This window comes from Leuresthes tenuis, unplaced genomic scaffold, assembly GCF_036924035.1.
Source record: "Leuresthes tenuis unplaced genomic scaffold, fLeuTen1.0.hap1 SCAF_18, whole genome shotgun sequence".
NCBI classification, from domain to species: domain Eukaryota; kingdom Metazoa; phylum Chordata; class Actinopteri; order Atheriniformes; family Atherinopsidae; genus Leuresthes; species Leuresthes tenuis.
The window spans coordinates 17084763-17097776 of NW_027325372.1; the positions used below are offsets into that span (position 1 = coordinate 17084763).

Below are 13014 nucleotides of genomic sequence, written 5' to 3' on the forward strand. Positions count from 1 at the left end.
CTTTCTCCTCTTTTTCACCACAAGGTAAATCCCCTTTGTTGGCCGATTAATCTAAATATTTAAACTATGAATTCTGAGCCTGCAGAAGTAGATAGCGGTGGTTTGTATTTGTGGTTACCATAATGGATTGACATGCAGGGGACTTCCTCAATCCCTGTGAGTCACTGCATACTGTCACTACACCAAGGACCATGTTCTTGTATGTATACCCTCTCACTTCATAAGGGCTTCTCAAGCTTACATAAACTTTATCAAGAGGGGAAAACTGGGGAGAGCGCAAAGTGGAAATCACCATTATATATTTCGAAGATGATGAAAAACATTTCAAGGTTGTGGTTATTGATCTGAGTGCCCTCCAGGGTAATGGAACCTGAAAAAAAATCTTTCTTTTTCAGCTTTCTGCAATCCTCCTCTGCCAAGGCCATGTTTTCCAAGGCTACTGCCAACTTTGTGCGGCAAGTCGACCCTGAAGGAAGCCTCATCCACGTGTCCCGAGTAAATGACTCACACAAGCTGGTTCTCATGGGACTCGTCGTCAAGCGCAACCGAATCTGGGCCTGGCAGAGGCCCAAATACCAGCCGACAGATTTCACCCTCAGCGACTTGTTGCTGGGTGGAAATGTGCTCAGACCTGGTACGGAGTTGGTGGTTTTCAGAAGATGGTTTGTCCACATGAACATGATGATTACGGTTACCCTTTTGTACAATGAGACATGTATTTTTCTCAGTGCCTGCGCCATTTCTAACACGCTTCCATTGATTGGGTTTGTTTTGTCAGGAGTGTCTGAGACAGAGTTCCTCACCTACAAGGGCACATACAGCGATGAGCACTCTGGGAAGTTGGACACAGAAGCTGCCCATATCAGTGTTTCACTGGAGGGGCGAAGCACGTCCAAGCTCCAGTCATGTTTTGGCAAGCTGAAGAAAGAGGAACTGGATGTGAAAAAGCTGTTGAGCGACTCAGACAGCAGGTATTCGGCTATTCTCTATTTTACTGTTTGCACATTGCAGCAGCATGATGGTTAATTCACCGATGAATGTGGCCAGGTATCACAGAACAAACCCTCGGGCCAGTTCTGTGTAAAGATGAAAACGTCGCTGGTGTGATGTTTTACTCTGCTGGTTGAGTTCATGCGTCTCAGTGCACTGAGCCCTATGTCTCTTTGCCTCAGGTTAGTGGACATGAAGCATGTGCTGGTGAAGCAGCTGGAGAAGCGGGCCGAAGTGCTGGCAGTGGTGAAGGAGAGGATCCTCACCACCAGCTCCTGCTCCGTCACCCTGACAAAAAAGCAGCAGTGCACCTTTCAGGGCCTGCTCGGGCTGCTGGGCCTGCTGGGGAGCTCCGGCAAGGTGGGACACTTATATCAGGTGTATATGTTATCATACCATTTTTCATATGTCTAACGTTCTTAGTGCAAACACAAATGGATTATATTCACACTTGCCTGTCCAAGCTGAACAAATATCAAAGCTGCCGTCTAAAGGTATTGAAGTCAGTCAGCACTCCATTAATCAAACTCGTGTGTGTTCTCAGGTGTGTGTGAAGGACACCAACAACATCGAGGTGGACAGTGACGTTTCCTTGGAGATCCCCTCTGACACAGTTATTGCATACAGCATACTGGAGCTGGAGATAAAGAAAAACGGACACTACGGTGAGTTTGTTTGTGTGCTGCAGATCGAATGTCTGAATAGAAAAGTGAAACGCACCACATAACTTCTCCATTACCCAATACACCCATTACACAATACCCAAAAATGCTGCCACGTTGTGACTTCTCATCTCATTAGATTTTTTTGCTTCCTTAAGCTGTGATTAACTGTGTACTTTCAGATATATGCCTGCAACCTGGCACAATTGGAGGCTTTGAGGAGGACTCGGTTTCAACGTCCCGTTCATTCATTGATTCCTTTGATACAGTCGATGGCAAGAGCAACGGTCTCATGATTCCGGAGGAGGCACCGCCGATTGTACTCCAGGATGGTTTGTCCATTCGTGAATTTGACTCGTTTCTCATTTGTGGTGAAGAACTTACTGTTGTTTAGTGGTTGCGAGGAAGTGAAACACTGTTCTACAATGTCAGAACTAAATTATATTCCCTTTTCTTTGAAAGACGTATGAATGATGTCTCCATACAGAAGTTAGTTTGATTAGTTTTGAAACTTTATGAATAGGCTCCAGTTGCAAAAGCTGGAACTAAAAAAAGCTATAGCGGAGTCGAGTTAGAGCATTGATTTGTTGCCAACATATTTTTCTGTCATGCAGGATCCCTGAGGAAGGACCTCTTTCCTCTGGCAGAGCTCCCTCATTCGACTCGATGTGCCTTGATCAAGAAGCTTCGAGAGTCTCTGAAGGATAGACCTGCTCTGTCATATCTGCAGTGTGTGGTGAGGGACATCGTCTGTATGCTAATATCTAACGTGTTTGTGATGGCCACACCGTGCGAAAACAGGAAACATATTGATGCACTTCTGAAAGAGGATGTGTGGATAATAACTTTCCTAAATTGCCACCATGTATTGCTTCAGTGTGCTTAAGCAGAACAAACGAAAAATAAACCCTTTTTCATCTTTCTCTCAAACAGCTGGAGGAGTTGTGCTGTGGCGAAACGGTCAATACGGCCTTTACAAAGGAGCTGCCAGAGATACTGAGAAAGACCATTGTGTTGGACCTGTTGGAATTAGACGGTCTCCCTCAATACAGCCAGAGTGACGTCCCTGCACCCCTAAAAGCAGCTCACCTGCTGGTCAGCGCCATGGAAGGTGAGAACTGCAAACATTTTTTGAGGCCTTTCGAAAGAATCTATTTTTCCGTCTTTGTGTGTTTAATCTGGTTTTGTGTCCTTCTCCCTGTTTCTGTAGAGCTGTCAGATGAAACGCTGCGCCTTCTAAGCGAGAGCCAATCAGATTTTCTGGCAGCCTTGGACACACTGGTTGGTTAACTTGTTTAGTTTGTGATAGATTTAGCTCTGATGGCTGTTGTACACGAGTTATTTAGCTTCAAGCCTGGTTCTATCCAAAAGTAACAAAATCCAACCGCCAGACAACACACTTATTAGCATATTGGATGTCATTCTTGTAGCACACGCAAAAACTACACTTCTTCCTTATTTCCTCTGTCTATGTTTCTATCACTCCAGATGAACAGCTTTAGCGGGAGCAGAGAGCCTCTCTCCATCCACTCTCTTCCCGTGCTGCTGCAGGACAACCAGACCTTCCAGCAGGCGGAGAAGCTCCTTGGTTCCATCAGCGTGACACTGAGTCGAGATGCAGACCAGCTCTGGATAGAGGCAGGAGATGACGCAGGTGTTCTCCCTCTTGTCCTCAGTCTCAGCATACATGGGTTGACCTTGCTGTGCATTTGATTTATTTTTTTTTTACTTTTTTGTGTGCGTATTGTGACGTTTTCATTTCTTTCTTTATTGTAAATGTTAATCGAGAATAAGCTTGTCAATGTTTACTACAGGACTTATTTATATAGTTGCACCTTTGACATTCTTTGTTATATTATTTTTCATACATAGAATCATATATATGTAAAACCTATATTTTATTACTGAAGTAAAGACTCATATTTTTATATATATGTTTAGAAAAAAAACTTTATCAGATGAATTGGAGTAGAAGTCATGATACTGTGGTGCAGCTCTGCCATGTTACTGTTAGTTTGTCGAGGAGTTTGGAGCTCAACCTGGCACTTTCTGTGCTACAAATAATAAGAGTTAGGTACCAGCCCTGTTGTTTTGATGCTTTAACGTTTAGCTCATTTGCCTCAGTGGTCAGTTGGGAATGTTGGCTGCAGGGACGCTTACGTGTTGCTGATTTCAAGGCCTTTCGATGAACACGAATCTTTTCAAAAGGCAGTCTTGGTATTTCGTGAGCTGACTCTGTATACGTCTACATAAGCTAAAAGGTTTCATGAGGCCATTCTTGCCATATGCCAACAGTCACTTTTCTAATTTATTGTTGTTATGAAAAGAAGAAAAAAAGCACTTGACTTTGTTTATATTGACACACTTTGAAGAACATTTACGTGTTGATACAGTGTTATTCATTTTTAAATCTTTTGTGCTATAAAAAACTATATATTTATATATCCTATGTATAATGTTTCCCAAAGATGAGAAACTGTATTCCTCTGCCTGACCTGGAACGCGTTTATTAATTCAAGGTTTCTCATGTTGAAAGCTATAAGCAATAAATTTTTTTAATGATTTCAAGATTTTGGAAATCCCAAAAGGACATGTGCTCATGACATCAGGATTGTTATAATCCGCATACATTTATACAATGGGGGGGTTGAACCTGTCCGACAACCATAGTGTGTCAGTCAGGACGAATGGCCTGTGGTAAAGAGTTCCAGGAGGATACAACTGTAGTTAATCTTAATTTCAATGTTTATTTATTTATTTTTTTCAATTGGGTTAAAATGTTTAACTGGTCCTGTATACATAAAAAAAAAGCTCTGTTGTTTGCTGCTCTTTGTGCTCCTATGTTGTCCTCCTAAGTTTTTTCAATAAAACTTTACTCGACTTTTTCTCTTTTTTTTCACGGACCACAAATAACCCAAACCCAAAACTGTTTGCCCACGCTGATCAGGGGTGGGTTGCATTACGCTGCCTGTTATGAATACTGCTGTCACTATCCACATAAGCAAAGTCAAATCATTGGTTGCATAGTTTTTGTACATGATGATATAACAAGCTGGAGTCAACCACCACCATGGCTCTCCCCTCTGGGCCTACAATGGCAGCTATGGGTAAAGTCTGCAGGCCTACTTTTTGGGTGACGGAGACAATGAAAAAGGGCCTAACAGGCGTATTAAGGCATGCTGTTGAGAAGTACAGAAAAACAAACGGTAAACGGTAGTTTCACCTTTGAGTTTGATGATAGCAGGCAGCAGCTACTTGCAGCTGTTTGGTGTCCTATTGTGTTTGGAGTTGAGGATTTTGCTGATTTCTTCCCTTTCTTGATAGAAAAAATATCAAAGAAAGCCTAGGGCAACTAGCTGTAAGATGTCAGCCTTTGAGGCACATAGTTTGTTTGATTATATGACTTGAGTGAAGTATTGAGTTTGTTAAATTCGATATGACACTCCAAATAAAAAAATCATTATATCTTTAATGAGCAAATGAACAAATACAACCGTATGCAGAGGATGTATATAAGTGTAGTGTACTCCACAAAAAATTACAATGAATATAACTAAGATCACTTTAAACTGGTTAGATAAAAAATTACAGAAAATACAAGCTTTATTAGTCTTGATTCCTTTTTCTTTCTTTTTGTATTTTACGTGATTTATTACGGAAGCGTATTGCATTCGCTTGAAAGTCTTTGCGTTCGTTTTTCTGACTAATTTATTTTTTGTTTGTTTTTCGGGGTTATTTCTGTTTTCTGAGTAATTTGTTCTCAGTTTTTCGGAGTAATTATTCTTTCTGTTTATCGGGATCGGTTTTTTCCTGAATCATCGAGATATTTCGAAATCCCGCGAGAACAACGAACAACCATCCTCCAAATAACTCCTGTGGCTCTATGGTGACTCCTACCCCGCACATACATTCTCATTTAACTTTTTACGGTACATGACAACAGACAGTTCAGAAAACGCAGAGGTGGAGGAACCAGGGTTCTTGATATGAACAAGAATGCCACTAAAACTGAGATTCTGTCACAAGCTAAAAAAAAAAACTGTTCTTCCCTCATGAAAAGTCAACAATGGGAAAGTGGGAAGAGTTTAATCGCAATATAGTTCACTTTCAGGAAGCACAAGTTGATGAGAATGTTAGTGTGGAGACTACTACGAGACACACAAATTGGCGTTATTTAAACCCAGATCAACGCAAAACTTGTTTAAACTAAACAAGCCATTTATGTTGGCTTCCATTAAATCGAGCTCTCGATAAAGGAATTAATCGAAGAAAATAATTATGGGGAGAAAAAAAATTACTCCGAAAAACGCTTCCGTAATTTATACATATATATATATATACATATATATTTTTTTTACTAAAACAAGAAAGAAAAACCACTTAATGATGTGAAATTGATTCAAAATTCCTGGAAGGGGACACTGGCGCAGATGAACGCCTTGAATTAAAATTGTCACGTGGGGTCACTGTGGGCAGTAAACGACGCTATGACGTATATCTCATGCGACTCGAGCAGAACTGGAGTAATTTTCACCCGACTGCTAGCGTTCCTCGGCTGTAACAAAACCCCTCAAGTTGACGCCTGTGAAACCGTGTTAAAATGACAGTGTGTAGCTTTTTCCTTCAGGGCCGTTGTCGGTACGGGGATAAATGTTGGAATGAGCACCCGAGAGGAGGTAGCAGAGGAGGAGGAGGAGGTGGAGGAGGCTACAACGAGAACTACAACCGTTCCTCTGGTCAGCAGCAGTCCAGAGGAGGTGGTGGAGGTAATACGCACAAACTTAAACGTCTCAGGAATATACTTTAAACAACTTTTCATCGAAATGACTTGCCAGGCAGAAGTTATAGGTTGCACTTTTTTTTTCTTCTGAAACACTTCATGACGCTGCTGGCTTGTCCTGTTTGTGAACAGGCTGGTTACAGTCTGTCAGATTCAGGGTGCACAGCAATATTCTGCTGTTAAAACAGTTGTGACTAATGGTGTTTTTCATGTTTGCCTCAGGGTTTGGAAACAGAGTTTGGGTGAATCCTTCCCAGCAAAAAGGAGGTTTCATCCAGCCGTCATCCTTCTCCCAAGGAAACGATGACTGGGGTCGTGGGGGAGGCGGCGGAGGGAGCGACTGGGGCAGAGGAGGAGGTGGAGGCGGCGGCGGAGGGAGCGACTGGGGCAGAGGAGGAGGGGGTGGTGGAGGTGGCGGAGGGAGTGACTGGGGCAGAGGAGGAGGTGGAGGCGGCGGAGGGAGCGATTGGGGCAGAGGAGGAGAAGGAGGAGGAGGGAGCAACTGGGGCAGAGAAGGAGGTGGAGGAGGAAGAAGAGATAACCTGAAGAGCTCCGAGTTCAGTTTCTCCTCTCAAAACAGATTCTCAACACTCAATACTTCCAGTGCCCTTGATAGGGGAGGAAGAGGAGGAACAGCAGGAGTAGGAGCAGCTGGGGATGAAGATGACGATAAAAAACTGTGAGTTTGATCCTTTCTTTTTGTTACATCGTGTGCCTTTTGAATACATTTTTGTGTATCATATGATCGTTTGTGTACATGTCACACCGTCAACCAGGGAGATCATTCAGATGGACATGGACATCTGGGAGAGTTCCGGGCAGTGGGGCTTCTCGTGTTACTCCAGCTTCAAGACTTCTTTATCTGGTTTGGATCAAATATACATTGAAATGCACCGCCATCGTTTTTTATTATTGCCGTGGACTATTTTTTTTTAGAAGTCACCAGACTTGAATGTGTTTCTTAACTGTTGTGTACAGGTTTCACTGATCTCTCTCCAGAAGAGCTCAGGCTGGAGTACTACTCCACCAGGGCGTCTGGAGACCTGCAGGGCTACGTAAGTGTTGTGTCCCCCGCTGATCTTCCCCCTAACATGTTTTCATTCTTATCTGGAAAAACGTCAATTAAAACGAGTAGTATTCTGTTCAATCAAGATGATATACGCTTTTGACACATGTTAAAAAATGACTTGTGTGTATTTTTGTAATATGCAAGAGTTTGATGTGCTCATATATTGTGTGTTTAGCTTAATGGTGTCAATCAGCTGCTCAGTCAGTGGAAAAGCAGAGTCCAGGAGCTGAAGACCATGACTCCGTCCACTCGCACAGCATTGGTAAAACAGACATAACGTGCACACGTGGGGATTTCTCAACAAAGTTCATAACTATCCTTCTAAACGATTGTTCATTGTTTTGATGTTGAGGGTTTTCTTTGGTTACAGCTTGCGGAGCTGAACGGTGCGGCGCCTCAGACGTCTTCCGGCGGCTTTGGATCCACAGCATCAGCAGCAGGGTTCGGATCCTCCACGTCCAGCTTTGGAAGCAAAGGTTCAACTCCTGCTTTATTAACAGCAGAAGCGATTGTCGTTTTTGCACTCGTAAAAACTTCGACCTGTCACCGTTAAGTCCAGCACATGCATGAATCTCAACTGAATCTTTTTTTAAACCGACGGGGAAAAAGGGCGAGTGGTACACTGATGGCACAGCCTGTGAGATGAATTGGCTGATTTATTTATTATTTTTTTTCAGCTGTATTAGCCAATGACCAACGACTGACGGATCAGTTTAACATTTTAGTAATTTTTTGTTTCCTGGAGCAGGAAGTGCTCTGCAACCGCTACAAGATATTCACATATTCGAGCCTGAAGACGCGTCACTAAGAAGCTAAACGCTGCTAAAAACAGCCCCCTCTGTAGAACTCGGTACAACGCCAGAAACGCTTACCTCTGCTGTATCTTGCTTTGTTTTTGGTTGTTTTTTTTATCTTTTAGACAGTTGTATCTGAAACATCTTTTATCGTCTTTCTGACCGTACAGGTTTCGGTGCCCCAGCACCTGCCCAGGCCGGTAGTTTCAGCTTTACTCCTTCACATACTGGGTTTGGTTCCTCCGCTGCTGCACCATCATCATCATCCACGACGGGTTTTGGTAACGCCTTAGCGCCTCCTACACAACCTCCCGGTGGGTTCGGGTCATCCTCTACACCTTCAGCTTCGACTTTCCCCTTTGCTGCTCCGACCTCTGACAAACCAGCGGCCTCTGCGGGGTTTGGAGCCGCCTCAGGCTTCAGCTTCTCCTCTACAGGAGCAGGATTTGGGAGCGGTTTAACAGCCCCTGCCACAACCAGCGGCAGTAGTGTTTTCGCACAGGCGAGCGGAGGATTTGGGGCTGCGCCAGGAGCTGGTTCTGCTGGAGAGGCATCGGACAGCCTGTTTTCACCTGAGAGCAAACTGACTGAGGAAGAACTGAATCAGTTCAAGGCTAAGCGATTCACTTTAGGCCAGATTCCACTAAAGCCTCCCCCAGCTAACATGCTACTGGTATGAAACCGTGGGACACACCTCTGAGTTTTTCATTTATACTAAGAGTGTGTTGCAGACAAGTTTTGGGATTTTGCTTTGTTTTTATTTTGATTGTTGAAAGATGCAGAGTATATATTATGTACAGTTGTGCAATGCACTGCATGTAATTTAAACAGAGTTTGTCTCACACAAAGTGCTATTTTTGAAATCTGAATTAGTCATTTTTACCATCTCTATTTGTATAGTTGTTTTTTTTTTTCCAAATGTACATACTTATTACAACCCACCAGAAAAATAAGCCTTCTAGCACAAAGATGAGGAGATAGTTCAGAAATTACATTATCTTATGTAGAAAATGCGGTTGAACACTGAAAATGATACAAAAAGCTGTAGTTGCACACATCGGTCGGGAGGGGGCGCAACAGTACAAAGCAATGGTTATCAAATGTTAGCCGTTCATGCTGCAACTCATGTGTAACTTTTGTCTCCTGAACTGTGTCGCTCAGGCTGAAATGTTGCGGAAATATTTCGACAATGAAACCAAAAACTAAGCAGTTGTGTTCGAGTGAAAATAACAATGAATGAGTAAAAATATTCGGGGTTGTATTTATTTGGTCCGCTGGGTAGAACCACAACGAGACAACAAGCACAGTAACAGCAGCAATAAGCAGTTTTCTGGCTACTGCGCTGCTGACCTGAGCGGGACTTTGTGATGCTGCGGGTGAAAGTGAGCCTGAGGGCAGCGCCGGCCAAAGGCATCGTGGATTTCGCTCACGCAATCGAATTGCATACCTAAAAGTGGCCGCAGAACGTTAACCGCGAGCAGCGGTGTGCAGCATCTCTGTCAGCAGCTGCTAAAAGATAATGCATAAATAATTCAACGGATTAAAGAGCGAGCGCCTCATGAAAAGGCGCCCTCCTTTCCCTGGGACTCGTTTTGAGTCGCTGTCCAGCTCCATCAAACTGCCGATGTTTATGTAACGTTTGCACGAGCGGGAGCGTGGATCCGAGCTGCAGCTCATTCTGCAGAAGAGGGCAACAGATGCTCCTTCCACAGCTTGAAGCGCCTTTCTGCAGAATGCTAATGAAGTGATTCAGATGCAGAGCTGCTGTTACTAATGTTTGGTGGGAGCTGATGCCGTTCGAGGCCCCTTACCTTCACAGCAGAGAACAAGGCGTACTAATTGGAACAATGAATCCAGGGGCAGAATTGATTGGGTTCTGTCAGAGCACTTCGCCTATGGGAAACAGTGCATTGATCTCAGGCCTGTGATTTATACCTGTTTGAGTGGCTTGCCTCATGGGTGACTGAGCTGAACATATTTCACCTGCAAACATATCCTCCGAGGCACACATCTTTCTTTACACACTTTGGTGTGTCAGTGTTGTCAGTAGAGAATATATACTGTGTATTTTAAACTGGATTAGGTGAATATTTTGGTCGCTGTGACCAAAGGCGTTTGTTTTTCCACTATTTAATTTATTTTTAGTATCAAGGAGGAACCTCTCAAACCAAATTAATGGGGCAGGCTTGTGCGCACCTATCTGTTCAACTCGTCATCTGTTCTTTGCCAGATTTGACTTTTAACCACAGTAGCAGTAACTCTCCAGGTCAATTCAAAACTCTTTTCATCTCCAGGGTCACTGCCTTCCTTCTTGTTACTCTGCTGCTCTGACCTTTTGCGATCATCTCAGACTGTTATATCTAAACTACTGTACCTCAGTCTGCCTGATCCATAGTTTTTTTGGAAATAAAGCCCATGTTTGCCTTCACTTCTCTGTCCAAGTCTTGCATTTGGTTCTACATCTACAGGAAAATCCCAAATCACGAGGCGTCATTTCAAATTGACCACAAGTGCGTTAGTTTAAAATAGGATTCTTCGCACCAACCACAGCAAGGTTTATGCCAAGCATAAACCTCACAAATGTGAGCACACCACTGAAAATACTTTAGTATTAATTAATGTAATGTAAAACAACAAGAGCCATGGTTCAGGGTTAGCACCCAGCCTGTGGATCAGATCTGACCTGTCATTCACACAGAGCAGCTGAAACCTGTTTCACTGAAATATCATGCAAATTGCAACTAAAGCCTCTGTAATGGTAAGTGCTCAGAGAGAACTTTTTGCCAGATGCTGATGATCCTTTATATATTTTCATCTTGATCCCTCCCTTTCTGTTGCACACGATTTTCAGTTTTATTCACGCCTCCACCACTCGTGGTCGCTGTTTGCCAATTCCTCTCAAATCAACCGAGCCTCCTTGTAATCCAGCTCTCACCTCCCTCCCTCCCGCCGTATCTCCCCTCCATCTCCTCCTCTCTTCTCGCCACAGCAGCGCGCCTCTCACCTCGCTTTGGATGCCGTATGACCAGCAGCACTGAGCGGAGAAACCGTCCAGCAAACCGCCGCCCGTCCGAACACCAGCACAGCAAACATTAAACCCAAACGATGACATTCTTACACAAACGACAGGGGCCAACATTTATTTGACAACTTCCGACCCCACGCCTTGCCTCCGCCGCTCCTTGCTGTTAAGTGGTGAGTGCTCCAATTTCTTTTTTATTTTAATTGCAGGGCTCGCGGAGCTCGCTCTCTGCACAGGGCGCGTACAGTTTAGCGGCTGTGAGCTAATGCCCTGAATAAAGAAATGAATATCTGAGATGGTGATCAGTGATGGCAGCATGCGTATGGCTCAAACTCGGCACAGATATTTGTTTTTGATGGTATGACGTGTACGCCTATTTTAAAAGTAAGGCGCACCAGGTTGGATTATTATTTGCCAGGGAGACTTGATTTAATCCTTTACGTTTTCATCCTTATGGCATTGTAACACCATAAATGTCAGAGTACACCTAACAGATTAGGCTCATGCCTTCTGTTATCTTGGTTAAAGGGATCGATTTGGTCATTTAAGGTTACAGAGACAAGATTATGCACGTTAATTCCACTGTGGAGATTGTCATGAGATTCTCAAACTTTTCTTTTTCCAATGAACATTTCATTATGTCGAGGAGTTTTAAGTTTTGCTTCAGCCACAAGGGTCTGTATTTTTATTGAGACACAAAGAAATGGGTCTTCCACGGTTCAATTGTGCACCTCCAGTTATCAGAGTAAGGTTTGCATGAGGTCAAAGGCATAAGATGCGCCTCACAATAAGTGTACGGAACACCGCTTTCTCCATTTGTTTGTGTTGTTTGAGTGCATGTCACAGAAAAGCGAGGGGGGGGGGGTTGTCAGGGAGAAAATAAGCATATTTGATGATGGCTGTCCTCTAAGGTCAGGCCAAATGCATGCTGAGGTGTGAGATTGTATCAGATGGCAGCTCGCACATGTATGCAACACACAGTTGCAAACACAAAAACGTCCTGATCTTGGCCCAGACCGTGCTCGCCACCTGTGGATGGCAACGGAAACACGTGACGGGGCTCCTGAGCATCACACTTGGTCTCTCTGAGATAATATCAGACTCTGAAAGCGGTTTGATATTTCTGACATCTGTAATTGTTACTGTTGAGCACTGTGTGAGAGACGTAATAACTGCATTAACTGGTACTAAAGCAGTGGGCCCCTCTTGGCACGTTTTATAGGAGAAAGTGAATAATTATCCCACTGCTTAACACTTAAAATCTTGCCTGACTCAGACTTGATCCTTTGAATAATCTATTGAGACATAATTGAGACCCAGGCGTGCACTGTGGAAACCCATGACTCAATAGCCCATTTAGTCTTAACTCAAACATTGAATGCAGAGGCTATTTTCCACAAATTCTGCACACAGAGCAAAACAGGATAATCAGTCATCCCATTTCACATTCTCAAATAGCTGCCACAAAGCATACATGTCTTTTTATGAAGTATTCATGCACTCGTTTGGTTGGGTGTGGCGATCCAAGAGGGCTTTCATATGTGTGCCACCAAGTTGGGGGGAGGGAGCAAGCAAAACCCTGCTCTTGTGAAATATTTACTTGAAATGTGCGTGTGTTTGAGTCTGAGTGGTTTGGGGTGGGGGGGTGGGGGGGTGTCACATGCTATCAGATAATCTGGCTGCTCAAAAGGCCAGCC

The 13014-nt window shown here is 43.7% G+C and overlaps 3 protein-coding genes across 5 annotated transcripts in view; all 3 read left to right on the plus strand.

The window, feature by feature from the left end:
• LOC140275467 (gasdermin-E-like) lies at nucleotides 1-3478 on the plus strand. Of its 3 annotated transcripts, XM_072370941.1 has the most exons (10): nucleotides 1-24; nucleotides 396-634; nucleotides 779-971; nucleotides 1173-1350; nucleotides 1535-1655; nucleotides 1835-1984; nucleotides 2267-2388; nucleotides 2586-2763; nucleotides 2863-2933; nucleotides 3141-3478. In XM_072370941.1, exons 2-10 carry the CDS (start codon nucleotides 424-426, stop codon nucleotides 3363-3365), a joined length of 1449 nt encoding a protein of 482 aa, XP_072227042.1. In that variant the 5' UTR covers nucleotides 1-24; nucleotides 396-423; the 3' UTR covers nucleotides 3366-3478. The 3 variants fall into 3 exon arrangements, with proteins under 3 accessions (XP_072227042.1, XP_072227041.1, XP_072227040.1); XM_072370940.1 differs by lacking the exon at nucleotides 1-24 and having other exon boundaries at nucleotides 45-634; nucleotides 1835-1939; XM_072370939.1 differs by lacking the exon at nucleotides 1-24 and having other exon boundaries at nucleotides 46-634.
• A 2661-nt stretch (nucleotides 3479-6139) lies between these two features.
• On the plus strand, nucleotides 6140-9184 carry nup42 (nucleoporin 42). Its single transcript, XM_072370910.1, has 8 exons — nucleotides 6140-6418; nucleotides 6655-6876; nucleotides 6958-7111; nucleotides 7209-7297; nucleotides 7411-7487; nucleotides 7677-7763; nucleotides 7872-7977; nucleotides 8466-9184. The coding sequence occupies exons 1-8, from the start codon at nucleotides 6253-6255 to the stop codon at nucleotides 8972-8974; spliced, it is 1410 nt and encodes a 469-aa protein (XP_072227011.1). The 5' UTR covers nucleotides 6140-6252; the 3' UTR covers nucleotides 8975-9184.
• A 2048-nt stretch (nucleotides 9185-11232) lies between these two features.
• The window catches only part of rims3 (regulating synaptic membrane exocytosis 3), a 32524-nt gene continuing 30742 nt past the window's right edge, over nucleotides 11233-13014 (plus strand). The window contains exon 1 of the mRNA XM_072370656.1: nucleotides 11233-11490. The gene's annotated coding sequence lies outside the window, so the exon portion shown is untranslated. The remainder of the gene's footprint in view (nucleotides 11491-13014) is intronic.